At 35.4% G+C, this 27270-nt stretch overlaps 2 protein-coding genes across 8 annotated transcripts; both read left to right on the top strand.

The window, feature by feature from the left end:
* The first annotated feature begins 2847 nt into the window (after positions 1 to 2847).
* On the top strand, positions 2848 to 9929 carry LOC116202148 (casein kinase 1-like protein HD16). 4 transcript variants are annotated; one of them, XR_004156025.1, is made up of 18 exons: positions 2848 to 3376; positions 3811 to 3942; positions 4030 to 4103; positions 4214 to 4283; positions 4375 to 4430; positions 4512 to 4583; positions 4755 to 4849; positions 4941 to 5007; positions 5093 to 5222; positions 5293 to 5511; positions 5954 to 6096; positions 6241 to 6415; positions 6545 to 6635; positions 6719 to 6876; positions 6972 to 7160; positions 7260 to 7507; positions 8718 to 8830; positions 9097 to 9929. XR_004156025.1 is itself a non-coding variant. In XM_031533628.1 (16 exons), exons 1-16 carry the CDS (start codon positions 3065 to 3067, stop codon positions 7317 to 7319), a joined length of 2043 nt encoding a protein of 680 aa, XP_031389488.1. In that variant the 5' UTR covers positions 2848 to 3064; the 3' UTR covers positions 7320 to 9079. The 4 variants fall into 4 exon arrangements, 1 of the variants encoding a protein (XP_031389488.1); XR_004156024.1 differs by having other exon boundaries at positions 7260 to 8830; positions 9097 to 9248; positions 9425 to 9891; XR_004156023.1 differs by having other exon boundaries at positions 7260 to 8830; positions 9097 to 9875.
* Positions 9930 to 12640: 2711 nt separating this feature from the next.
* LOC116192563 (NADP-dependent malic enzyme-like) lies at positions 12641 to 19816 on the top strand. 4 transcript variants are annotated; one of them, XM_031521139.1, is made up of 20 exons: positions 12641 to 12801; positions 13224 to 13381; positions 14770 to 14890; positions 14975 to 15049; positions 15689 to 15840; positions 16092 to 16197; positions 16303 to 16368; positions 16615 to 16710; positions 16793 to 16864; positions 16975 to 17058; positions 17206 to 17304; positions 17611 to 17658; positions 17747 to 17800; positions 17892 to 17990; positions 18103 to 18192; positions 18555 to 18632; positions 18781 to 18855; positions 19005 to 19095; positions 19274 to 19402; positions 19532 to 19816. In XM_031521139.1, the coding sequence occupies exons 1-20, from the start codon at positions 12757 to 12759 to the stop codon at positions 19618 to 19620; spliced, it is 1827 nt and encodes a 608-aa protein (XP_031376999.1). In that variant the 5' UTR covers positions 12641 to 12756; the 3' UTR covers positions 19621 to 19816. The 4 variants fall into 4 exon arrangements, with proteins under 4 accessions (XP_031376999.1, XP_031376998.1, XP_031376997.1 ...); XM_031521138.1 differs by having other exon boundaries at positions 18103 to 18222; XM_031521137.1 differs by having other exon boundaries at positions 18103 to 18234.
* The last annotated feature ends 7454 nt before the right edge of the window (positions 19817 to 27270 follow it).

Below are 27270 nucleotides of genomic sequence, written 5' to 3'. Positions count from 1 at the left end.
CAAAAGGACATTGAAAGACATATTATTATTATTATTATTATTATTATTATTCAATATTATTATACTGCAATGTCATTACAAATGCTATCGCATGAAAATTTTATACTATCTATCACATACAAACGCTGTGACATGATGAAAATAGGGAAATGATATTGTACTTTTGTTATAAGAAAATTAAGATGGAGATTCTATTAATCACTGACTTTTTAGTCAAATAATTTACTTAGCATTCTTATAATTACGTATTTAAATACTTGAATATGCTAAATAAAATTATATATATTTTGGTTCTCCCAACAAAAGACTAGAGAAAGGAGATCAACCTAAACACGATTTACAATCGAGGAGACAGTGTTGTGAGTGACATTTAAGTTTCAATTTGCTTTTAATAACCACATATTTTAGTTATTTCTCCTCTTTTTTACACGAATTTGTGTGAAAATCTTTATACAACTCGCTGTTAGGTGATGATCGCAAGAGAAGTCATTGAATGCCCCTATCATATGTCGCTAGGAGAGCGTGTCCGCTTATCATAGCAAGAGTTGGCCTATTATACCTTGATAACATATGATGATTACGATAATATCGGTTGCTATGGGAAATGCAAAGGCCAGACCTTCGATTACATGAAGGCAAAAGTAATTAGTTTTGAAAGTAATTACCCTCATAAGGGGAAGAAACAACGACAACCACTCATCAAAGTAAGACTAAATTAGTTTGTGTTTGGTTTTAGAGTGAATAACAATTCCACTCTACTCGTGAAATTTAAGGGAAAAAAAAGCAATTTTATTGCAAGTGTTGACCCATATATGAATGTGTGAGAATATATATGTATATATAGATATAAAAGTAGATGATGAATTTATTATTAAAAAATTATTTATAAGAATGGCTAGGAAAAAGTATAAATGGAAAATTATTATTAAATGAGAAAAAAAAACAAAATATAGTGATAATAGTCTTGAATTTGGAAAAAAAATTTAAAATTGAGTGGGGTAGAGTAGAATTTGTATCCCAAAACCAAATGCAAATATCCTTTTTTTCCTGGTAAAGTGCAACCTAAATATCCTTTAATAGTTGGTTGTTCGACATTGTTTGAATGTGAAAATGCCCTAGTCACAATAATACATGTTAATTATGATATTTCGTTCAATTATGATTTCATTCTTGGAAGTTGTCGAAGAAATTTATTAAATCATACTGTGAAATTTCAGTTGAAGATGAAGCTTTCATGAAGGTTGTGGATAAACACCCAGTTGTTGTTGATCTTGAAATTTATGAAGATTTCTTTTATTTTGGGAATGGGCGTGTGTTATTCAACTTCAGTTTTTATTTTTCTATTCTTTTTATAAAAGAAAAAAAAAATCAATCTCATTATTTGGATTTTACGGCAAAGGATATATATGGACCAGAGGAAGCAAAATAATAAAGTTGAGGGACTGCACTCACTCCTGAACACGATCAAGCCAGACGGAGAAGAAACACAAATGCGATAACTGTTGTTGGAAGTATAACTGGGAAGGAAAATGTCGAGTTGGGGTTTGTGGTAAAATCTATATGAAATCATTTCCATATTGTCGGTCAGTGAGGGTTTGATAAAGTCGCCGTTTGCCTCAATTAGTAGAACTTCGATCAACGGAGGCTTCATTCTGACCCTCATTTGCCATTGCAGCAGCAAAGTTTGCGCCAACTACCACAAAAAAACATGGAGAACAAATATGAATCTTGGAGCAAGTTGAGCGAGGACGAAAATCTTTAGGCGTTTAGATCAGATTTGGTAATGAAAGTAAAAATCAAAACTAGTGAAATGAATTTTAAGGGGATGCTTGCATGTGGCTTAGGAATGCGAAATGTCGGGACGCCTAAAGGGCTATTCATGACTGAAGCAACGCCTCTCCCTTCCTTGGAGGCTAAAAGTAAAATTAAAGTGCGAGAAAAGCGGATGCATATGATATGATAGTGCCATGTTGACAGAATACTTCGAACAAATGGCGCATATTCATTCAAAAATAGCCGCCAGTTGGGAAGAACACGTCGACTGATTATACAAGTACTGATTGATGATACAAGTACTGATCTCTACATATGTGCTATTAGATGAAATATGCCTTTTTTTCCACCCGTTAAATCATAGGTGTTCGAGTTTCATCTGATTAATTCTTACGATCTCGTACACAGATCCGCAAGTGCACATGGTAAACCAGCCAAAGGCCGTGCGGACTGACCCTAAGGAATTTCAAATTTGGAACCGGGTGAATACATACACTCCTCTTAACCATCAAGCGAAACCCCCTGGAATTACGCATACTTAACCATCAAGCGAAACCCCTTGGAGTTACGCATACTTACTTAAGTTAAATATTTTTAGTTTATATAAAATGTAACAATTTTTATTGTCTTTATAATTTAAAATAAAATATGTCAATTCAAATTTTATAGTTTTGAAATGATTATTCGACTTTACATTCGCATCAAAATTATCGCGTAACGCATGGGTTATCGCCCATTACAATTTATCTGGTCTAACAACTTTTTTTTTTTTTTTGCCATAGTCCAATAATTTTGTAACCGCTTGTTAGAGGACAATTCCTTTTTTGTTTCTTTATTAAACTTTTTTTTAGAAGTAATTTATCTATTTCTGTACAAAAATTTGCATCAAGAAAATGATTCAAAGTAAAACATTCATTCATTACTGTTCTTATATCTGAAAATCAGAAATCAGAAAATCTAATCTAATCTAACAGACAAAAACAGAAAAGAAAAAAGAAATATAAAAAAGGAAAGCAAGAATGCAATCCTAAAGGCAAATTCCAACCTTGTCCTCTCATTTCTGTCCACACACCTCTCCACTCCTCTACCTCCTCAAACCCTAATTCGTCATTCTCTCCCTCTCTCTCTCTCTCTCTCTCATCGCCATTTTTGAGCTGAAAGAGTCCAAAATTCAAACGCACAGAGAACGCAGTAATGGCGATTGAACTGGAACCTTCCTGAATCTTCTCCCCATCTTCACCGCGCTCCATGGAAGGGTACGGCCTTCGTCGATCCTTTTCTCCTCATTACCATGCCTGAACTCTGCAGCCGCGGAGCCCGGGCAACCGACAACCCGAACCCGACTAGCCCATTGCAGAAGCGACCCGCCGCCCCGAGGCGCCGGAGGAACACGACTGCTGCCAGGAGCAGAGAGAGACCCAAGAGAGAGGACGCGATCGGAGGTGTTGATGAGAAGCGCGAGGCCCTAAAGGCGGCCTCGGTTGAGCTTGAGGAAGGACGGAGGAGTGAGGGCCCGATGGATGAGCACGACAGTGGTGGACGGAGCTGCGATAAGGCCGCCGGAGCCGAGGAGGAGGGCAGCACTGCTCCTCTCCCCGAGAGGGTACCGTACATCCGATGAGACTAACTGATGATAGTGATTATTTATTTACTATCTTGGGGTTTGGTTGCTTTTTCGTTTCGGGAGTGACGAATTTGGCAATATATGACATGCGATCGCAGCAAAAAAAAAAAAATTTGCCGTGTTTTTATCAATTTAGTTATCTTCATGATTCGGTGAAGAGAGGACTGGGGAATTTCGCTGAAGAATTCGAGTAATATGACAGATTTTTTGGCCCAAACGCGTGGTTTCTGAGGAATTTGGATTGGAAATTGGGAATCCCCTTTTCTGGGACTTCCATGCATCATCAATCCGAGATTTTTTGCCTTGTTTTGTCCTGCCGATATGACAACTGCTGCATTTTCTTGTTGTTTTCGCCAGTTCAAAGCATTTTACTCGTAATTTGTTGATGAAATTCTCTTTCATGTCTTTAACAGGTCCAAGTTGGTGGTTCACCAGTCTACAGAATTGAAAGAAAACTGGGGAAAGGAGGATTTGGGCAAGTGTATGTTGGTCGTCGAGTTGGTGCCACAAGCTTGACCGAGCGAACCGGTCCGGGAGCTGTTGAGGTACGTATGGGTACTCATGTGTTTATCTTTGTTATGTTGTTATCTATTAAATTTCTTTAGCATGATTATTTGAGATTTGCATGTTAGGTTGCCCTGAAATTCGAACATAGGAGCAGCAAAGGCTGTAATTATGGACCGCCTTACGAGTGGCAAGTTTACAGGTGAGATTCCTTATACTACATTTTTAGATTTATGAAATGAAATTGATGAAGTTCTTTGTAAATATCAATATTTGTTTCTTAACAAGTTTCATTCTATGTTGTCTAAACAGTGCTCTTGGTGGAAGTCATGGAGTGCCACGAGTTCATTACAAGGGCAGACAGAGTGACTACTACGTCATGGTATGTTAAGCTCTCTATATTATATTGCGGAGTTTGGATTTCTATACATTTTGTGTATATTTTTACTGAGAAAACTCTGTGATATTTACAGGTCATGGACATGCTCGGGCCTAGCTTATGGGATGTGTGGAATAACAACTCTCACATGTAATTTTTTATCTGTCATAAGAGGTATGCTTTCCTCATTTAACCCAACTAAGCTTTCTGTTTGTTTTTCTCTTCTTCCAGGATGTCTATAGAAATGGTTGCATGCATTGCTGTTGAAGCGATCTCTATACTTGAGAAGATGCATTCTAGAGGGTAATGACTTCTATACTCATTCTATATTGTTTTTTGTGCTTTTACTTAAAGTATTATGGTAGTGCATATCCTGATACAACTGCTACACCATAACCGTAGAAAATGAATCGGAGGAAGCAAGATTGGAGTAATCATCCAGTGTATATCACAGCTTTTGCTTTGTTTTGGCAGATATGTGCATGGAGATGTGAAACCTGAGAATTTTCTGCTTGGCCCTTCAGGAACCCCTGATGAGAAGAAGCTGTTTCTGGTCGACCTGGGTTTAGGTTGGTCAGCTTGTTTTAGACCATAAGCATTTTCCCATTTTGTTCACGAAACAGCTCTGTAACTTTTGCTTCATCCTGTTTGATATTGCAGCTACTCGGTGGAGAGACAGTTCAACTGGTCTACATGTTGAATATGATCAACGTCCTGATGTTTTTAGGTAGTTTAGAAACTGATGTGTCAAGATTAGATAATATATTCTTGAACATCGTAAGTTGATTGGCTCTTATAATCTCTTGTTTCAGAGGGACAGTTCGGTATGCTAGCGTCCATGCCCATCTGGGTAGAACTGGTAGCCGGAGGGACGATTTGGAATCTCTTGCTTACACGCTTATTTTTCTTCTTCGTGGCCGCTTGCCTTGGCAAGGATATCAGGTTTCACTTGTAAAAACTAAAGCATGTTTCTGCCTATTTTTATAAGTACCCTAACATCCTTGCTTGTTAGGGAGAGAATAAGGGTTTCCTTGTATGCAAGAAGAAGATGGCCACATCTCCAGAAACTCTCTGTTGCTTCTGTCCCCAGCCATTCCGACAGTTTGTTGAGTATGTAGTGAATTTGAAGTTTGATGAGGAGCCGGACTATGCCAGATACATTTCTCTCTTTGATGGGATCATAGGTCCCAACCCAGATATTAGACCAATAAACACAGATGGCGCTCAGAAGGTTATCCATCTTTCTTTGTATTTATTTATTAATGGGTAAATTTCGACGACATCTCCTATAGTTTGTAAAATGGCCAGTGACACCCCCTCCTTTCAAAATTAGCCACACACCACCCCTCATTTTGCTGATTTTTCTACTCCCCCCCCCCCGGGCCCGCCTCCCCGCCCCCTCTTAAATCGGGTCAGATTTGGTTCGGGTAATGAAATCAAGTAACTGGTCGGATTGTAAAGGGGGGTTGGTGTGCGGCTAATTTTTGAAAAGAGGGGTGTCGCTGGCCATTTCTCAAATTATGGGGGGTGTCGTTGAAATTTACTCTTTATTTATTTTGAGTTGCTATTTGTATAGTGTTTCTAGGACCTGTATTTGTCTAGTTAAATCAGGAGAGTACATCTCCACATCTGTTGGAGCTCTAACATGGTTGAATGGTTTTCTCATTTTGTAGCTTATCTATCAAGTTGGACATAAGAGAGGACGATTAATGATCGAGGAGGAAGAGGATGAACAGCCAAAGAAGAAGATTCGGATGGGGATGCCTGCAACTCAATGGATTAGTGTTTACAATGCTCGACGGCCCATGAAGCAAAGGTACAGTGGAGTTTTGTTCTTTCTGTACTGTTTTGGTCCTTTTCTTTTTCTTGACTATTGAAGTTTCTAATTAACGTTGCATTTAATACAATTCCGGTTTAGAAGGGAAGGATTAATAGTTTGTTTTTGGGTTCTTTGTTGTAGATATCACTACAATGTGGCAGATATTAGGTTGGCCCAGCACATTGAGAAAGGAAATGAGGACGGCTTATATATTAGCAGTGTGGCTTCTTGCTCAAACCTATGGGCCTTGATTATGGATGCTGGCACTGGATTCACTGCTCAAGTTTATGAACTCTCACCGTACTTTCTTCACAAGGTTGCTTATGAGAGCTTGCATTTATTATGTGTTACTTATTGCATGAGTTGAAATTATGATCCATTGACACATTGATAATTTCTCCGGCTGTTCAAGTTGATAAGCCGTCTGTTTTGTTTGGTCTTGAAGGAATGGATTATGGAGCAATGGGAGAAGAGTTACTACATCAGTGCAGTTGCAGGAGCTAATAATGGAAGTTCACTAGTTGTGATGTCTAAAGGTGGGTGAATTGTCTTTGGCAACAGACGAATTCTTAGTTACCTCGTATGTCTCTTACTGATTTCTATCTCCTTACAAAAGCAGGAACTCAGTACTTGCAGCAGTCATACAAAGTCAGTGATGCTTTTCCCTTTAAGTGGATTAACAAAAAGTGGAGGGAAGGATTTTATGTCACTTCCATGGCCACTGCTGGAACTAGATGGGCAGTTGTTATGTCTCGTGGTGCAGGTTTCTCTGATCAGGTGGTTTTGCAAATCTGAGAAATTCTCCTTAGTTTGTGATTCTGTTGTGGCTGTAATCTTATCTGAACTTTTCTTCTACCAAATTAAAATTTTAGGTGGTGGAGCTGGATTTTCTATATCCCAGTGAAGGCATTCATCGGAGGTGGGACAATGGATACCGCATAACTTCAACTGCTGCTACCTTCGACCAGGCTGCTTTTGTTCTCAGTGTCCCACGGAGAAAACCGACAGATGAAACTCAAGAGACGCTGAGGACTTCTGCTTTTCCCAGTACACATGTTAAGGTAATTTCTGTTCTCGAGTTTATATATATATAGACCTTTCTGTTCAGTGTAATCAGTTATGAAATTTATTTTATTATTCACTTTAAATATTTTTTGCAGGAGAAATGGGCTAAGAATCTTTACATCGCTTCCATATGCTACGGTCGGACTGTTTCTTGAGCTGCCAAATTCAGTTGAGGACAATCACTTGGGGCAGTCAATCATCAAGTGGGCACTTCTATCTTTTGTTCCCTTTAGGGACGGAAGGCCTTTCATGGAACTGACCTTGAGGCAACATATCTTGAAAATCCCTGATCCCTAATTGCTACCATCACATTCTAGAAAACCTCAGCACTAAATGTCAACAGGCCAGTGTTCGAAGTCTCTCATGTGCTTTTTTTGGAATATTGCTGCGACTGTTGATTTGTCTGTAACAGTTTTGAAAAACATCACTTTCTTGGAGTCACGTGCCTAGGCGGGGTTTCTCTCATAGATGATCATCAAAAACAGCAGTTATCACTGTCCTGGGCAGACAGGATGTTGTATGTTCAGTCTGTAGTCTGTAGTTCTCTCTTAGACCGGAATATATCTAGGTTAATTTTTTCCCTTCCATCTGATGGAATATTCAGTGACCTGAATGAGCTTGTTTTGTATAGTTCAAGCAGAGCCTGTAATGACTTCCTATTTCTGATTATCTTTTGACTCTAATAGTATTTCCCAACTTCACCTTGCAACAGTAGATAGTTTGAGTACAACAGAGGATAAGTTAATTTCTTTCATCACTGATACTGTAGGGCTTTGCATGGTTACATCGATTTTATTCCTGGGTCGTTCATTCTGCGATTTTTAGCTGTTAATTGCATTTGGAGAGCTGTTTGAATTAGAGGTCATTTGAAAGTACCAGTTAGTAGTTTCTTTTACTGTGGAATAGTAAACAGCATTTATTATTACAATCAGATGGCATGAGTAAGTCCCTATTTTCTTCTCACTTTACTGATTAGACACTAAATGCTATCATAGATATATATGTTTCTAGCTATAGTGATGAGGAGGATTTCCAGCCCAAATCCATATCAACGAGCCCAAGCCCAAAGAAGCATATCTTGGATATATCAAGGAAATATTCTTGTTATGTGGAAAGGGAAGATGAGATGTCTTGATTCATACATTAGAAATATTACTTTATATTCTCGTGATGTGTAAAGAAAATATTCTCGTCACGTAGATATGGTATTACTTTATAGCATGTTTGTGGCAGCAGTTTAGTACAGCCCTTTTTCTTGTAATGAATGGAGTCTCGAGATATCAAGTGAGATATTAATTGGCATAGAATTGTTGAATTTTGCGATGCACTGTCAACTGTCCAGAGGTAGTTTCTGCTCCTTAGTGATGAGGAGTCTCATGCATAGCTTTCATTGTTTGCTGGCCTTTTGTTTGTCTTCACACTGGTAGTTTTTCCATGTCCCTTATGTTCTTGGATGGCTATCTTAGTTGTACACCTGGGTTGCGTTGGATTTGACTGTTCAGTTTGTTGCATGTTCCATCTGATATGTCGTCTTTCCGCATCTTTGCTTCCAGAAATAGGAACCTAGCCTCGCAATGAAGGATCACACTTGTGTGCACTGCGAGGGTATCCATTTGCTTCATCAGAATCATATTGTGCTTCTCAGATATTTGGGAGATCTCATAAGGTACCTTTTCAGCTTTTGAACTTGTGGATGTTGGTCTCTCGCCATAATTATAGTACTCTTTTCTTCCTTGATTTCACCAGTAAGATTGTCGTAGATCAATGATGGGATTTAGTGAGAATCTAGGATATGTTCTTGCCGAAAATATGGTGTTTATGTTTTAGAAGGTGTACTAAGTTGTAAATAAATTCTCATTCTTCACATTATGACGACGTGTAAATATACACCTAGCCCATGGCTTTGCTTTGTTCACTTGATTTCTGGTTTAGATGGAGGTAACACGATCGTAATCTGGCACATCGAGGAGCAACTATCTTTCATAAAAGAGAATACTTACTGGGAACAGTAGTGGAGTGACAGGAACCACTTCACTGCCAGGAATTTATTTTCATTGGGGATCATTCAATGAGCTGATGCGTTGGTACGTATCTGCAATCTCGTGTCTCACGTGGGAATTGATCTTTGCTGTGTATTAGTATTTCATTTTGCCTGTGTATTAGTATTTCATTTTGCCTGTGCTAACGTGACTTCTTGAGGATGATTGATTCTCAAATATATCGATATAGTTACTTGACCAACCCTAGTCATTGATCCCAGACCTGAGGCCTGCACCTTTATGGACAAATTCAAGGCTGAGCTTTATCAGGTCAAGCATGATAGCCCACATGGCCACCCTAATGGTTCTCAGAGTTTGGGGCAGGGGTTATCTGTTGGAATGCTCCTTGATAAGTATTGTATCTGTCTCAAGTCTGGAAAAATCACAGTGGCCTAAGCTTGAGGGACCCTTGCTGACCAAATATTTTCGGTGTAAGCTTTTATATTTTCCGGTTCTGGCACATTGAAGCATTATTATGAAATGCACGACTGACTGCAGTTCACCCTAAGTCTTTAGGCACATGAAGCATGCGCCCGTGTTCAATTCGGGATTGATGTTTTTATTTTTTAAGGAACAAACTGGGTCGTTTTTGTAAACCCCAGTGGCCAATTTCCAGATAATTTAAAGGAGCAATTTGGAAATACCCTCAAACTGAAGAGGACAATATTTCAACGCTCTTGTTAGGACACTTATTATCACTCTAGTAATCGCCATTTTCTCAGATAATCTATGGCTGCTTGGGACACCTTGGACGCCTATCTATGAAAGTAAAGGACATTTTGGGGAGCTATGTTTTATGGTTTTGTACGAGATGGTGGTGTTCCCCTTGAATCAAAGTTGAGATGTTAGGATGCTTGTACTTCGAAGGAATGAGTTTCAAGCTATAGTTTGGATTGTGGTTGGTACAATTTATATGGTGGATCCCAACATCCCTTATAGAATACGAAAGTAATGTTTTCTTTCTTAAGTAAGGTGCTGAGACGCAGGATAACAAGATAAGAGAACCATGTAGCGTTCGAACTTATTGTTCCTGATCGGATCATTTGTTCGAACTTATTGCTCCTGATCGGATCATTCAAGCTATGTTTGGTAGCAAGAGTAGTGTATAGGACTAATGAGATGATGCGATGAGATTTAAAATCTCATGGAAAGTCAGTATCCTAATCAAACGCTTGGGATGTGTGTGCCGAACTTTTGGGTTGAATCATGTGGAAGATGTTATTAGCATGCCAATTAAATAAATATTTTTTAAAAAATTGCAAAAATTAAAGAAATTTTCAAAACATGTGAATAATTATTTTTTATTTTACTACATTCATGGGTTTTCTTTATAAATGAAAAAAAAATAAAGCGAACAGTTTCTGGGCAGTGCCGAGTGGGAGGGGTGGCTGGCAGTGGCATCTCGCCTATGCCGCCCTGGGCAGTGGTGGTTGGACGCTGGCCACTGCCGTCTGTCATTGAGCATGATGAAGTTTTACTTGTGGACCGTGGAGGGAATGGAATAAATTTGCAAATAAACGTGTGGGGACTTGATCTAGCTGAACGGAATGGAACATATCTCCCAAGATCGATGTGCGACTTAGGAAAAGCCCAAAGTTAGGTGTCATGACGGTGAGTGCTATTTGACTTTTTTTTTTTTTTTAATTTATAAAGTGGCGAAACTTCAATTGATAATATATATATATAGCCGACTTTAATCTTTATTCTCTCGCTTTGTATATGTACATGACGATTTTAAGAACATATTTGCGGTCTCACTTTTATTTTTCATTAGGTCAGCGCGAACCCTTTGCACTTCCAGATATCTTTTCCTTATTAGTGCCCCGTTTTCTCCCAAGGGACAGATGGAGCTTAGAATTCGCTTTTCTTTTCCTTCTAGAAAAGAAACGTATGGGAGCTAAGCTAACATTTGTAAGGTTCTCGGAGGCATTCGTAATGAGAATTGTATGCCAATCACTCGACTTTTGCTTTCGCTTCGCCTTTCCGGGGCAGTTGCAAAGAATATATATGAAAATTCATCAAATGGAGAAAAAAACGAAGACTTTAGCTGTCCTGCAGGAGCACTATAAACTGGGATAGGGATCTAGATCGAGTGCATCTCCATACAGTCGACGGAGATACGTACCACATTCACGATCGATTGGCACAAATGCGTAGGTCTTTGGTATTGTCGAATGAAATTCCACGATTGAGTGCTATCAGACCTTACGATATATCTTTACTTCTTTTCTCTTGGGGGTTGGTTAGCAGTCAAAATGCGCAACCCTTCATGCGCTTTGGAATTAACTCAGCATGATAGAAGAATTATTTTTATAAGAAAATCTATATATATGTTATTAATTTAGACTTCCAGGTATGGTGCAGTGAGAAATTTTCATTCGTTCAACTAGAGCTTTCCAAAATTGGCTTTTTGAGCAATTCCTCGACTTATATATGGTGAATCATCCTTCCCATGCCCTATATTAATGCATTATGTAAATATCTAGGATAAATTTATTATATGACAATAATTAGTCTTCTAAAATATTTGTAGAAGATAACAATTACAATTTAAGCATTCATTTTTTGACAAGTTTGCATTTTAATTATTTTAATAAAAAATAAAAATATAACGTATTTTATTTGAATGAAAAATTCAATTGTGGAAAAATTACTTTTAATTCTTCTATCAGATAATTTTTCAAATGAATACGAAGCATTTTAAATTGAAAATCAAACTTGTTAGCTTAATTAAACCAATTATCATAAGACTGCTTTGTTTGAATTTTTTTTATATAAGTATCATAATAAATAAATAAATAAATAGATATATTTAATAATTTTTTTTTGATATTAACTTCCTCTAGTCAATGATTATAATATAATAATACTTATAGATATGTAAAATGTATCGTACATAATTGCATCGGCAGGCATGAGATTTTGATTTCGTTTCAAATATAGCACGATTGTTCAGTAACTTTATCAGCCGTCACGTAAGCCTGCCATGATGGTTATGTCATTAAATTGATAGTCGGGCCATCTTATATAATGGAACTGAATAAATTAGGTAGGATTGATTGGGGGAAAAAAAAGTGATCGTCTAAAAACATTCAGGGATCACTGGTTTACTCTATTTCTAATTTATTAATCGTTTTAGACGTTCCAGCAAATAGTTTTCACTAACTCTACAAATTGAAATGAGGAAGAAAAAGAAGAGTAGACCTAGTAGGCCCCACAAAAAATCCATCAGCATGACAATAAACGGCTCGGCGTTTGTTCAAAGATCTCAAATTTGAATCTTGTAAATGAATAAAATCAATTAACGAAGAGTTCTATCCTTATTGAGCTGATCTTGCAGTAAATTTGCCGAAATACATTTAATAAAAATAAAAAAGGATAACCAAATTCATCTCTCTCTCTCTTTATTTATTGGCGCAAATGCGGTAGGCGTCGGAGGAGACGGAGCTTTTCTCTCTTCTTTCTCTCTCTATCTAGAAAGTAAGAGAGAAGGAAGAAGAGAGAGAGAGAGAGAGAGAGAGAGAGAGGAAGAAACGCGGTAAGGAAGGAAACAATGATGTCACTGAGGCGATACACGTCCTTCCTCCTCCTCCTTCTGGTAGGTCAATAATAATCCAACATTTATTTAAATTAAATTAAATAATAAATTATTACTTCGATTCGATTCGATTCGATTCGATTCTCCTCTTCCCAACCCCCCTCCCCCCAAACAACATTTCCGTTTTAGACAGCTAGTTTAGTCTCCAAGCACACAGTAGCGTTGTTAAACAGCAGAAATTCCCACCCCCAGGAAAACAAAAAAAGGCCGCCATTTTTTCTTTTCCAATTCGTCGGGCCAATTTCAAACGAAAACCCCATTATGTTTCCACCCTCAGATTCCCCTTTTTTTTTTTTTTTTTTCCCTCTTTTCCTCGTGCCATTTCGTTGCTATATAAAGTGGGCAGCTGGGTTGGGTCTCATTGTTCGTTTCAGAGTGAAATTTTCTTTGAAGCAAGTTTACCCTTCTTGGTTAAATTGTAGAAGAAGGAGAAGGAGAAGGAGAGTAGGCAGAGTTTGGGGTGGTTAGTGATGGAGAGCAGAAGGTTGCTGAATGGGGTTGCAGGGGGAGTTGATGAGGACCTCCGTGGCAATGAGGACGGTCATCAGCTCCTCACCCCTTGGGCCTCTTCCGTTGCTAGGTGAGCTTAATTTTTTGTTTTGTCTGATTAAAGGGGTCGGTTCATGTCCTTGCCATACGTAGTTTCATTTTAATGCGTCGAATGTGATCGATGATTTCGTTATATTTTTTCACGTACCTTCGTGCCGAATGTAACCTACGAAGTCCTTGGTTTTGCACCAAAATGACCGAGCAATGCGTAGACGTTGAAATAACTTTTAATGGGGAGGAGTTGGAATGGATTTAGAAAGGATTCTGTGCACTGGATGGATCAATCACGGCCGTTCATTGCTTTGCTACATGTGGCACTGTTGATTTGGGCAAGACATTTTAGTAGTGACCCATTGTGATTATTTTGGTTCAAAATGAATCTTCTTTCTTACAGAATCTTGTCTAGTATGGATTCTCTTATAAATGAGGGGCTCACGGGAAGCGAAGCATGGCATCGCATATACTAAGCAAGTGAAAAAAACAAAGAGCATGATCCTATGCATTGCCTAGTAATATTCAATCTGCTGATATCTGATGTTTTAGTTCACTTCTAGGCATGCAATTCCATAGAAATATGTATGCTAATGCTTCAAAAGCAGCAGGTTGTTCTTGCTGTTACTCGCTATAATTAAGTTTCTCGAAATCTTATAAAAAATTCTAGGACCCATCAAATTTTTGTGTACCATATCGGTGTTTGGATGGGCTGTATGATCTGGGATAGGCCTCTTGAGCTTTAGTACCATGAGTCCCAGCATAAAATTCCACATACCCACCTGAATTTCAGTTTTCTGAGTGGATAAAAGGAATGCATACAAGTCCATTATTTACTGATCTTACAGACTGAAGTATGACAAAAGACTAACTTCATGGAAAGTGACTAGTTGGGAAGCAAATAGGATAAATACTATATAGGGATTCAAAATATAAACCCAGACTCTGATTCTATTTGAAACTCACTATTGTTTCAGCTCTGTTTTCCATTATATGCTTAATTCTGATTTCTTCTTTCGACATGGAGGCTTGATGTTCATGCCTATTACGGAGTCTAATTAGTAATTTCGATCTATATAATGGCTTTTTATTCTTCTACCTGACATTTTGAACTCGTCTTGAGGAGTGAACCTTCTCGTCCCTTTCCTATGTGTCTTTTAGCACAACTATTGTTTTGTCCCTCGAGAACGTCAGAACTTGTGGTTTATCAATTGAACAAACGTTTTGCATTACAAGTAACATAAAATCTAGTTGAGAACAATAGCTTTGGTTATGCTTAAGACGCTCTTCTTGATATTTGCGAATGGCTCAAGATCAGCTCATTCTTAACCATACAGAAGACCCTGTTTTTTGTTTTTGTTTTTTCCTCTACTGCCATGACTGTGATATGAAGAGAAAATGTCTAATTTCAGTGATATATGTTCTCAGTGGTTACACTTTGTTGCGGGACCCACACCACAACAAGGGATTAGCATTCCCCGAGAAAGAGAGAGATGCTCATTACTTGCGTGGACTTCTGCCACCAGCAGTCATGAGTCAGGAGCTGCAGGTATCTTTCACTACTAAATTGGTCTTGTTTATAAACCTGTGAAAATGTTGGACAACTCGCTGAACTGTGAATTCTGTTCTTCAGGAAAAGAAGATAATGAACATGCTTCGCCAGTATAAGGTTCCCCTTCACATATATATGGCCATGATGGATCTCCAGGTGAAAGTTTTGCCTCCTGTAATGGCAATCTTCTAATCTTTCTCGTATAGACTCTATGTGAGTCAATTTAAAAGTTGTTGTTAGCTATTGTTAAGTACCAATTTTCCCGTGAGCTTAAGCTGGACCTGGTGATATAATGCACGAGCAAGGGATTGATATATATGTGCAAGCCAAGTAACGACATGTTGTGACAGAATAAAAATGTTAGCATGGAATTGGAATAAATAAAATAAGTAAGCTGAAAGAAGTGGCACCAAGTCTCTAGTCCAGAATTTTTATTCTCATATTATGTTAAGTGATCAATTTTTCTATAGGTTGAGTCTTATGGGAAATCACTTCGATAAGGTCAGCGAAACAAGGTTCTAAGAATTGCGTAGCTTTTCTGTGCTATGCTGGCCACGGTTCTGATTTGATGTTGCTTCTAGCTTGTCAATTTTAAGCCGATGTAAAAGTATCTAGCTCTTAATCAGAAGAATCGTCAAATCATGTGGATTTGAATTCAAAAGGAAGCCTGTGATGTTGGATTCATTCACCCTGAAACTTTACTATGCAGGCTGAGGATTTAGATGATGAGGGGATTGGTGGCTAGCGTTGCCTTTTTCTTCTTGTGACAGTTGCTAATATATTAATATTATACAGGAGAGGAATGAAAGGTTATTTTACAAGCTTCTTATCGACAATGTCGAGGAACTGCTTCCCATAGTGTACACTCCAACAGTTGGCGAGGCTTGCCAGAAATATGGCAGCATTTTCAGGCGCCCCCAGGGCCTCTATATCAGCTTAAAAGAAAAGTATGACATGACTTCCTCGTATAATTTTCCTTTTTCAGTTCTACTTTTCCATTTAGTACTGAAAGAAATAGTTACATGGTAGTATATGGTCTTAGTCTGATAGATTAAGCCAATCAATTTGCATAGAAATCATAGATGTCATTATCAATTATTGTTGTTGATTGAGTTCATCCACTCATGTCATCCTGTGGACTAAAACCACCGAACAACTTCTGTATTACTTTTTTACGTTTAGACGCTTAACCTCACAGGGGAAAGATACTCGAGGTCCTGAAAAACTGGCCCGAGAGGAATATTCAAGTGATTGTTGTGACTGATGGTGAGCGAATCTTGGGTCTTGGTGATCTGGGTTGCCAGGTACTTGTGCTTGTGCTTTTAACCTTCTTTTATTCCTAGTAATTCTGCACATATTTAGCGTAAGCATTAGATTTCCTGGCCATTCTCACCTGGGCAAAATTTCAGGGGATGGGCATTCCTGTTGGAAAGCTCTCTTTGTATACCGCACTCGGAGGTCTTCGTCCTTCAGCAGTAAGCTTCAATTTTATATTTTCTTTCGTACCTTATAATAAATTTTTCATTCTTGCTGTCCTTTGCATTGTTCTTTTGATAAAAATTCTCATTCCAGCTGATTGTCAGTAAGTAATTACCATAGAAACATGAGTATAAATATAGGCTGTATCACTTGAAATTGAAAGCCAGATTTTATTAATATGCCATAATTTAGTCCTTCATAAAGCTGCTGAACTTATGATTTGACTTGTCTGTTCTCTTCAGTGCCTGCCTATAACCATTGATGTTGGAACGAACAACAAAGATTTGTTGAAGGATGAGTTCTATATTGGCCTTAGGCAAAACAGGGCAACTGGGCAGGTTTACTCAAAACTAAGACATTTTCAGGGATCTTAAATTTTAAACTCAACATATTAAAGATATTCCTGTTTCTTTGCTAAAGGAATATGCTGAACTACTGGAAGAGTTCATGTTTGCTGTCAAGCAGAACTATGGAGAGAAAGTCCTTATTCAGGTGGTTCACTAACCTTTTTCCTAGTATAAGGGAATTTCTTGGTATCTTTAGTCGATTAAAAGTTCCTATTCTTATATGGAGATCTGATTCTGAACCTTTGGTCCTTCCAGTTCGAAGATTTTGCAAACCATAATGCATTTGAATTACTGGCAAAATACAGTAATACACACCTTGTCTTTAATGATGACATTCAGGTAAACATTCTAAAACAGCGACAATTTTATCAACTATTTCGACACTGCTCCTATGGAATAGAAATTCTCTTTTTTTTGGGATAAATTAGAATATAAATTTTTAATAACTCTTCCCCCTTTTTTATTATTATTTTTATTTGAGTACAGGGCACAGCTTCAGTGGTGCTTGCAGGGCTAATCGCTGCTCTTAAATTAGTGGGTGGGAAATTATCGGATCAGAAGTTTTTATTTCTCGGCGCAGGGGAGGTACAGCTTGTTCCTACATTTATTTTTCTTCGTGCTATAAATTGATCAGCAAAAAGTCTTCCCCCATTTAGGACTGCAACTTTGGCTCATTGAGCCATAATTTTGATTGCAATCATCTTTAGAAAAGAAAAGAAAAAGTTAATAACCCCTTTTATTTAAAAAAGAAAAAGAAATTCCAGTCCATTTACCTAGAGTAGTAACAGTTCCTAGATGAAGTGGTATAGTTTGCAAATTTTTTTGCTTATCTAAAGAATTCATTCTATTTCCCATCTTTGTCTCACTTTTCCATGTTCTGTAATCTGTTAGGCGGGAACTGGAATTGCAGAGCTTATAGCTCTTGAGATGTCAAAACAGGTATTTTTCATTTCCATTTCCGGATCTTAGGTTCTTCCATTGAGATTACATTAAAGCTGTTAAATAATCTTAATGTTACTGTCTGCAGACAAAAACTTCGATAGAAGAGACCCGCAAGAAGATTTGGCTTGTAGACTCTAAGGTAGTGAGTGAGACCAGAGCTGTGTTGTTTAGTATGTTCAAAGCACTTTGATTTGGACATTCACCTCAAATATAAATAACTGTGCTGGCAGGGGCTGATTATTGCATCCCGAAAAGAGACGCTTCAGCACTTCAAGAAGCCCTGGGCTCACGAGCATGAACCCATGAGAACTCTTCTTGATGCAGTCAAGGTGTTAAATTTATGAGAATTGATACTCATGCCCTTCAGTTCGTTGCTGCATATTATTACCTATCTATTCCCTAAGGAATTTTCAAGCTTTTCTCATCTGTTGATCATCTTAGGCCATCAAGCCAACAGTTTTAATAGGATCGTCAGGAGTGGGAAAGACATTCACGAAGCAGGTGGTTGAGGCCATGGCTTCATTCAACAAGGTTTCTCACAGACATGACAAGCAGATACTAGTACTCATACATGTGCTGTGGCTTTCGATTTTTTTTACTGTAACGAAGATTATAATTTGAGAATTCACCAAATAGTATTTTGAAAATTGGAAAAATTGGGGGAAAAAAAAGGTGATCTTTAGATCTTATTCTGCCAATGCACTTACTATTCCTCAAGAAGATCTCGATGAATTTGCTTTCGTTTTTGTTGACTAAATTAATGTTATCGACTGTCTAAGGGCGCTGTTGAAAGTGAAAGTTAAGACTAGAAAGCCTCTTTTGTAGATGTTAACATCAATTACTGGAAATGAAAATTGTAATGTGATTTTCTCTTTCCTTTTCTTTGTGTGCAGAAACCTATAATTCTTGCTCTCTCCAATCCGACTTCCCAATCCGAATGCACAGCTGAAGAAGCTTACACCTGGAGTGAGGTGCCAAATTTCTCTTGAATTTTTGTCATCCTCAAAATGTCTAAGCTGTTATAATGAGATGTTATATATATTCCCGCAAATTATTTAAGTGGATTCTGTACTCTTATTTACATTGAGATATCTTGACTTTTCCGTGCTTAATTTGCAGGGTCGAGCAATTTTTGCCAGCGGAAGCCCATTCAATCCTGTAGAATATAATGGGAAGACTTATGTGCCGGGACAGGTTTCTAGCTCCCCTAGCTCTGTGCTTTTACATAATTATCATATATCCTTGTTCTCAACGTTGCTCTGCGGACATGTCTCTTCTTTTCTTTGCCATTTTTTATTTTGCTTGGTTTTGATGTGCATAATTGTTCTGATTGTATTAACTAGGCAAATAATGCATACATATTCCCTGGATTGGGTTTGGGCCTGATCATATCCGGTGCCATCCGCGTTAAGGATGACATGCTTCTTGCTGCCTGTAAGTATATGAAATTCTCCTGATGATTTCACCAGCAATTTCATATAATCTTAGGATAGGATCACCTATATTTCGTTTAGTAGCCGACTTCAATGGAAGGATTTTCTCATTTCGTGTATATTTCCTCAACCAATGGCAATTCACATTCTCTTTTTGTCTCGGGTTTTCTCGGGGACAGCGGAAGCATTAGCTGCTCAAGTTGCAACGGAGAATTTCGAGAAGGGACTGATCTACCCTCCATTCTCCAACATCAGAAAGATATCCGCCCACATTGCTGCTAATGTTGCTGCCAAGGCATATGAGCTCGGTGAGAAACTTCTCAAGTTCTCGTGTTTAACGATGCTTATATGCGCTTCGTGGATTGTTTTTCAAGTTAATCATTTTTTCTCCCCTTTAGAAATTGAGTCCCAAGTCATTCGGGAATTTCTTATTGTAGGATTGGCTTCTCGGCTTCCTCGACCCAAAGATCTGGTTGAATATGCCGAGAGCTGCATGTACAACCCAGTATACCGGACCTACCGTTGAAGCTTTGCTGAATTCTCTCCATCATACGGCCGATTTTTCAATGATGAACAAGATATCGATCTCTTTATTTTCATCTGAACGTTTTTCTTTTCTAGATTTGTAGATAAATCGATAGTCCTACCAATTTGTATTCCCTGCTTCCATAACTTCTCTCCCAGAATAATTTTGGAAATAATCAGTAGATTCTTTATGCTCAGTTGATTAGTTATAAGTAGATAAATGACTCGTGCAATACATGAAATTGAAAACATTTAAAAATAACTGTTTTAGTATGCATTTACAAAAATAAATTTTCTCCATTAGCTGGAATAAATAATTCGTAAACAAAAATTATAATTAACATCCAATAAAATTTCAACAACATTATATATTAATCACCTAATAAAAGAATTTTTAAAATTATAAAATAATAATAATAATAATAATAATAATAATAATAAAAGGATTTATGCTAAAAGAATAGTCATGGTCATGACCGCACATATTTTATAATTAGCTTACCTAAAACGCATTTGTATGGAGACTAACATTGGGTTTTTCCTATTCAGCAAAAAAAAAAAAAACATTGGGTTCCTCAAACGTGGAGCCCTATGTGAGGACGACCCGTGTAAAGACGAACTAGGCGGCCCATGTGAAGACGACCCAGCCCGAGAAGGGGCCGGGTTCTTCTCTTTTTTCTTCTCTTTTTTTTCAGTTTTTTTATTTATATTTTTTGTTTTTAAAAAATTATTTCCTAAATTTTCATTTTAAATAAAGATAGAAAAAAGAATTAACTCTATTATTATCCACATCAACACCAGTTAACGGTTAGTCACGATTTTAACCAAAAGTGTTTAACGGAGAAAACAGTTAGGACTGAACAAACCAATGTGAAACTTATAAAACTTGATTTAAAAGAAGGGGCAAACTTATAGGATTATTTCTGAAGCAATTAAAGAAGATGGAGGACTAGAATCAGCCCAAAAACAAATTTAGGACTAAAACCAAGAAAAGATTAAATGTTGAAGCACAAAACTGGTCTCTTTTCCCGTAAAGTTTTATAAAATAATTAAACCTCGTTCACACCGAGGAGGAGGCGAGTTCGGAACTTTTTCCCACCCGCCCACTTCTTTTTTTAATTCTTTTATAATTTATAATTTTTAAAATTTCTTCTTTTTCTTTTTTTTTGTACAAATACTACTCTAATAAGTTCGCACATAATTTGATCGACATGTCACCGATACCGCGTAATTCGATTGAGATATTATATATGGGAAACGATCCGATCATTACATTGACACGTTACGCCTTTTTAGTGTTTCAGATTTGACACCAATAAAGTTCTACATAATTCAAACGCATTTCACCCTTTATTGTTTTCAAATCTGATCTCACTACAGTTCCATATAATTCAGTTGATGTGTTACGCCTTTTTAGTGTTTTAAATCAGAAACGAAGAAAGTTCCACGTAACGCCAAATGATCTAATCGTAACGCGTTACATCCTTTTAGTCTTTTCAAATCCGACCCAAATAAGGTATCACGTAATCCGATCGACTCCTGATGTCAAATGATGTGATCATTATGGTCCGACCATTTCAAAAACATACTCTTACCCAACTTTTGTTTAGAAAAATTAGAAAAAAATTCATATTATAAGTATTAGATATATAAATTACTATATATGTAATAATTTTTAAAAATTTTAATTTGTGAGTGTGAAACCTTTTTCTGTCTCCCCTTTTTCTTTATTTTCTTCTTTGTCTAGTATTTTTAAACTTGGCCCGATAAAGTAGCCGTGTAACCTAATTGATTGACCAAGTCAAATGACCCAATCATTATGGTTGAATCACTTATTCCCTAGAAAAAAAATAGGGTAAATTGCACCGGTGGTCCAAAATGTTTTACAAATGTTTCATGATGGTCTAAAAATTTTTTTTCGTTACATGATGGTACAAAATGTTTCAAAATTGTTTCATGATGGTACAAAATGTTTCAAAGTTGTTTCATGATGGTACAAACCGTCAACTCGAGCTGACGCCGTTAACATTTTGTTGACGTGGCGCGTCCTATGTGTCACTTTTGTTACGTGGAACTAATCATAGTGCGCCACGTCATTTAAGACAAAATAAAATTTTAAAAAGTCCAAAAAAATACAAAAAATAATTAAAAAAATACAAAAAAAGAGTAAAAATTTTGATAAAAATAAAAAATATTTTGAAAATTTTAAAATTATTTTGAAAATTTTAAATTTTTTTAAAAATATAAAAAAAATACAAAAAAAGAATAAAAATTTAGAAAAAAATAAAAAAATAATTTAAATTTTAAAATTTTTTAAAATTTTAAATAATTGTTTTTTATTTTTAAAAAGGGTAAATTTTAATATTAAATTTAAAATTTAAATTTAAAAAGAAAAAAAATTTTTAAAATTTTAAAATTAATTTTTTTTAAAAATAATTTTAAATATTTCAAAATTTTAAAATAATTTTTATTTTTTTTTCTAAATTTTTACTCTTTTTTGTATTTTTTATATTTTTTAAAAAAAATTTAAAAATTTTAAATTTTTAAAAATAATTTTAAAATTTTCAAAATCTTAAAATATTTTTTATTTTTTTCAATATTTTTACTCTTTTTTTTGTATTTTTTAAATTATTTTTTGTATTTTTTTGGACTTTTGAAAGTTTTATTTTGTCTTAAATGACGTGGCGCATTATGATTGGTTCCACGTAACAAAAGTGACACATAGGACGCGCCACGTCAGCTCGAGTTGACGGTTTGTACCATCATGAAACAACTTTGAAACATTTTGTACCATCATGTAGCGAAAAAAACTTTTTGGACCATCATGAAACATTTGTAAAACATTTTGGACCACCGGTGCAATTTACCCAAAAAAATAATATATCACATCTTTCGCCTATTTGGTATCCAAATTTTTTCCCATTTTTTTCCTGTCGCTATATGATTCAAGCAACACAGTTTACTCTATACTCTCTATACCTTTTTCTAAAGAGATGCATTATATCCTATACGTTATTTTTCCTTTGCTGATTTGCATTCACAAACATTCCCCGTTTGGTTTTGCAATCTAATTTTAAGATTTTAACTCTAACTTTAATTCTACTCACTACACAAGAAAAATAATCTCTTCCAATTCAAAAATGTGGGCTCCATATATAAACCACATACAACTCCATTATACTCAATTTAATTTTTAATATTAATTTTTTTTAATTATTCATTACTTTTTCAACAATTCAAAAATACAATTATTACACAATCATCACTTTTTCTTAATTATTCATTACTTTTTCATACTTTTTCTCATAATTCAACAACACAATCATTACAACCCAATTAAAATCAAAATTCAACTCTATTTAACTTTAAAACCAAACATACAATACACTTTCTTCATCTGCATTGTATCTTTCTTAAGGAATTATACTAATTAAACACATACTTTTTTGAATTACAAATAACACTTTATCTCCCTTTATGAATATGAGATGATCCAATGATAAAAATTAATTTCATTACTAATTTATTTTATATAAATTTATAAAATACGAGTATTTTCATTTTCTTAAAGTCCATCATTAATCCTATATATATTTTTGACAGAAAATAGAAACATTTCATGAGGATTTTATCTATATTCCCTTATGTATGTCTCTGATAGATCCGTATAGATCATGCTCTAAATTGCCAATTCTATATCATGAATAATTGGTTAAAACCTACAAATTATAATTATGATCTTCAATTTAATAATATACATAAAAATATTCGTGTAAAAACTGTTACCTCCAATTATTAGTTGAATGGCCTGATTCAATTCGCAACTCATAGCATTGCCCGTGCGAGGCTGGACTTATTTACTAGTATCATATTAAACTCCTCAGAATTTTCTAACTTTTTGTTACCCTGCTCCCACCCCGACCCATCCCATCCATTGTACTCCCGTTTGTACCATTCCCTAAAAAGAGCGCCCGACCTACCTTATTGGTTTTTATCATAAATTTTCTCATTAAAAATTAAATTTGAAACAGATCATACTTAATAAACAGAGAAAAAAAACCCGAGACATTATAAAAGGTGTAAATTAATTATTTTACTAATTACCTAGTTTTCATTCTCGTGCGTACACGGTTTTTATTTATTTAATTATTTAATAAACCTTTCATTATATATTAATTTTATTGGTTAATGCAATACATATATCATACTTATGAGAAAAGAACGACGATGAGAAATATTCATTCTTAATAATTCTAGAAGTTATATTAGTGGTAAACCAAACGGAAATTTATATATCCATAATACTAAAAAAAGAGAAGAAAATTTTCATCTACCTTTTACTTTCCACAAATACTTATTAGAGAATGATGGAATAAATTGAGAGCCATTAAATAAGAAAAATTGGGGAATAAAATAGTAATTTCAAACATGTCATTAACCACCACTTTCATTTCTTTTCCCACTCTTCTCTCCCTACGCTCTCTTACTCACCGTTTCCCTCATCCTGTCTCCTCTCTCCCACCTAATTTACCCTTCTTTTTTATTATATTTTTTAATTTAAAATTCTTAATTAGCAAATTCTATTAAATTGTTATAATTTTATAATAATAATTATACTTTTTCAAAAATGTATTATTATAAAACAAAAGTTCATAAAATACTGCCCGGATAAATATCTAGTGCATATATATATATATATATATATTCCATCTGTAGTTCCTTTCGCAAATAATTTGGGTCCATTTGGTTTTAAAATAGAAATTTTTTCCACTCCTCTCCACTTTATTTTTTCTTCAGTTCAACAACACAATCATTACTTTTCTCATTTTTCTTCAATTTTTTATTTTTCCCATTTTTCTTTAATTTTTTTATCTTAACTACCATTCAATTCAATTTTTTAATATTAAAATTTTTCAACTATTCATTACTTTTTTCATAATTCAATAACATTTTTTTTTGCTAACCCAAGGTGTCTGGGTTTTGCCCGACTAATCCCGAGGCTCCGTGAACCCCCAGCGGTGCACGAAACGGGTAATCACGTCAAAAGTGCTCCACGCTCCAAAGAATTTCGAACCCGAAATCAGGTGGATACTTAAGCTTCTTCATACCACTAGGCCAAACTCCTTGGAATTTTCATAATTCAATAACATAATCATCACTTTTTATCTTCTTCCTCAACTCAATTATTAGAACTCTACTTAAATATATATATATATATATATATATAATATAAATACTTTTTCACCAACATAATTTTTTATCCTTTACCTATTTTAATGGGAATGAAGTTACATTTCAAAATTTATCTCTATTGTCAAACGGACATATTTCCTAAGCGGAATCATTTTACCTGATCTATGCTTACGGAGGAGGGGTCCACTCATTATGGTGATATTGATAATGATTAGAGCACAGTTTTTACCAGCGTTAATGGAGTTACCGTGTTTCCTGCCCATAATTAAATTTTCCGGTTAATTTTTTTTATGATTTTTCATAATTAAAAATTAATAAGTGATTATAAATTATGAAAATAGTATATGTATTGAAAAAAAGTGTCCTGCCGTTGGGTTTGGAGGAGAAAGAGGAGAGAGAATAGTGGGAAAGAAAGAAAAGGAAGGAAAATGGGGTGGTTACGATGGTGAATTTAAAATCACGTCCTTCATTCAGTGACTTCTAAAAGAAAATATCAAAGCGTACAGTATGGGCATTTCTGGAATACTGAAAGTGAGTTGAAAGCCTCTCTTCTTTCCTTATAACAGCATAAATATATATATATATGTATGTATGTATGTATGTATGCGTGTGCGTGGAGAAATAGCCAAATAGGGCCTGCTACCGTGAAAAATATTAATGACAATTTCAATATTTTTTAAGCAGTCATGACTCATGAGTATATTCGTAAATCACAGTTATGAAATAATGCACATTTCAAGAGAAATCTTTGATATCTGAAGTTCACCATAACTATTAAATTGCCATTCGTCATGTAATTCTTTTGTTTTTTTTTGCTTGAATGTCATGTAATTTTATGTTGTTGTAACAATTTCAATTGATTTAATTAGTTTTATTGTTGTCTTTTAATCTAAATAACTTTTTAATTATGTTTAACTAATTTTAATTAATTTTATTATTAATATATAAATTTATATATAAAATAAGCTATTTTCATTTAATTAATATAATATGTATGTGGACCCTCATAAGAGATCCAAAAAAAGAAGATAACCATTGAAGTGGAAAGCCTCTTTTTCTTGGGTGTGCCTCTATTTGAAGTGGTGCCCATATGGCAGAGATTGACCCACATCAGAGAGTTAGTGGAGTCTCTCTTGCTGGAGATGGTCTAATGACTCTTCGAGTTCGAGTTAGAAATTTGAACTTGAAGTTGAAATTGACGTTGCATGTCTATTAACATGTGGACATCCACTTCCATGGATCCTAGACCCCATTGATGGGCCCAATAGGTGCACCTCCCAACATAGGACAACTGTCGGCGCTGTTTTCGCCAACTTGAGTAACACTATCGCTTAGTCCTTCACTCATCATTTCTTCTTCATTTACAGGATTTGACCTATGAAACTGTGAATGCAAGAGATGTGAAATCGAGAATGTATATATGTCGAGTGAAATAGAGGAGGACGATGATGGGATCAAGATAAGTGTCTCGATATTAACGAAGAGCTTGACAACGCTCAAGTGAAAAGAGAAATTCAGATTTGCATATATTCCCCTTTATATATCTACAGATGAAATGAACCACATACAAAAGGAGAAAGAAAAGTTGATGTCAGCTAAGGGCTGACAGAGGCATGTAATTTCATGAAGAGCGTAATCTACATTTTGGATTACAATTGGGATTTCTGAAATTACATAAAGAGATAAAATTTAAAAACTGACAGAGCTATCACAAGTAACTCGTGCCACATGGTATATGTCAAGGCCCTGGTCGATGTGATTCAGTTTGTCATTTGTTTTGCGATTTGTCACTCTCGATATGAGAGTGCGAACCTAGGTGAAAACCCACAAATAATTCTGACAAAATTTAAGCAGACTATGCTGACTATCCAATGACCTTTGAAGCCATTTTGAAAATTACAGAAAATATTTCACCGAAATAGGAAAAGAGCTGCAAAATGTTGGAATTCTAGACGGTGCTTTTTTATTTTCCCTTCATTTTTCAGACTTTTTTCCTTAAGAAATGCTCTTGATATCTAATTTGATAGTGGTTTTGCTTTATTATTAGTATAAATTTAATTTAATTTATTGCTAGTCATTTCTGGTAATAAAATCTAGAAAGAGCGGACAAAAATATAGTGAAATTGGACTGTTGAACTTGGCCTTTCAAATCGCATATTGAAAATATACGTATATAAAATGTACGTATTAATCTAATTAAATTAAAAGTGTCCACTATAGTTTTAGCCGTACATCTCATTTCTTAATATTATATGCTTTTTGGTAAAAGTTTAAAATTTAAATGAACTTTAATGAGCCATTTTTGCTTATTTTTGTAAAAAAAAAGTATTATAAATTTTGTTAGTTATTCAATGTTTTCAAATTATATTATTTTATTCAATATTTTCACATTTTATTATTTTTATAATTTTTTACTAATATTTTATCATATTTTTCAAATGCATTAATTGAAGGGCAT

The sequence above is a fragment of the Punica granatum genome, chromosome 1 (genome assembly GCF_007655135.1).
Source record: "Punica granatum isolate Tunisia-2019 chromosome 1, ASM765513v2, whole genome shotgun sequence".
Classification (NCBI taxonomy): Eukaryota; Viridiplantae; Streptophyta; class Magnoliopsida; order Myrtales; family Lythraceae; genus Punica; species Punica granatum.
Note: the sequence above shows the minus strand (reverse complement) of the source record. Positions and strands in the feature narration are given on the sequence as shown.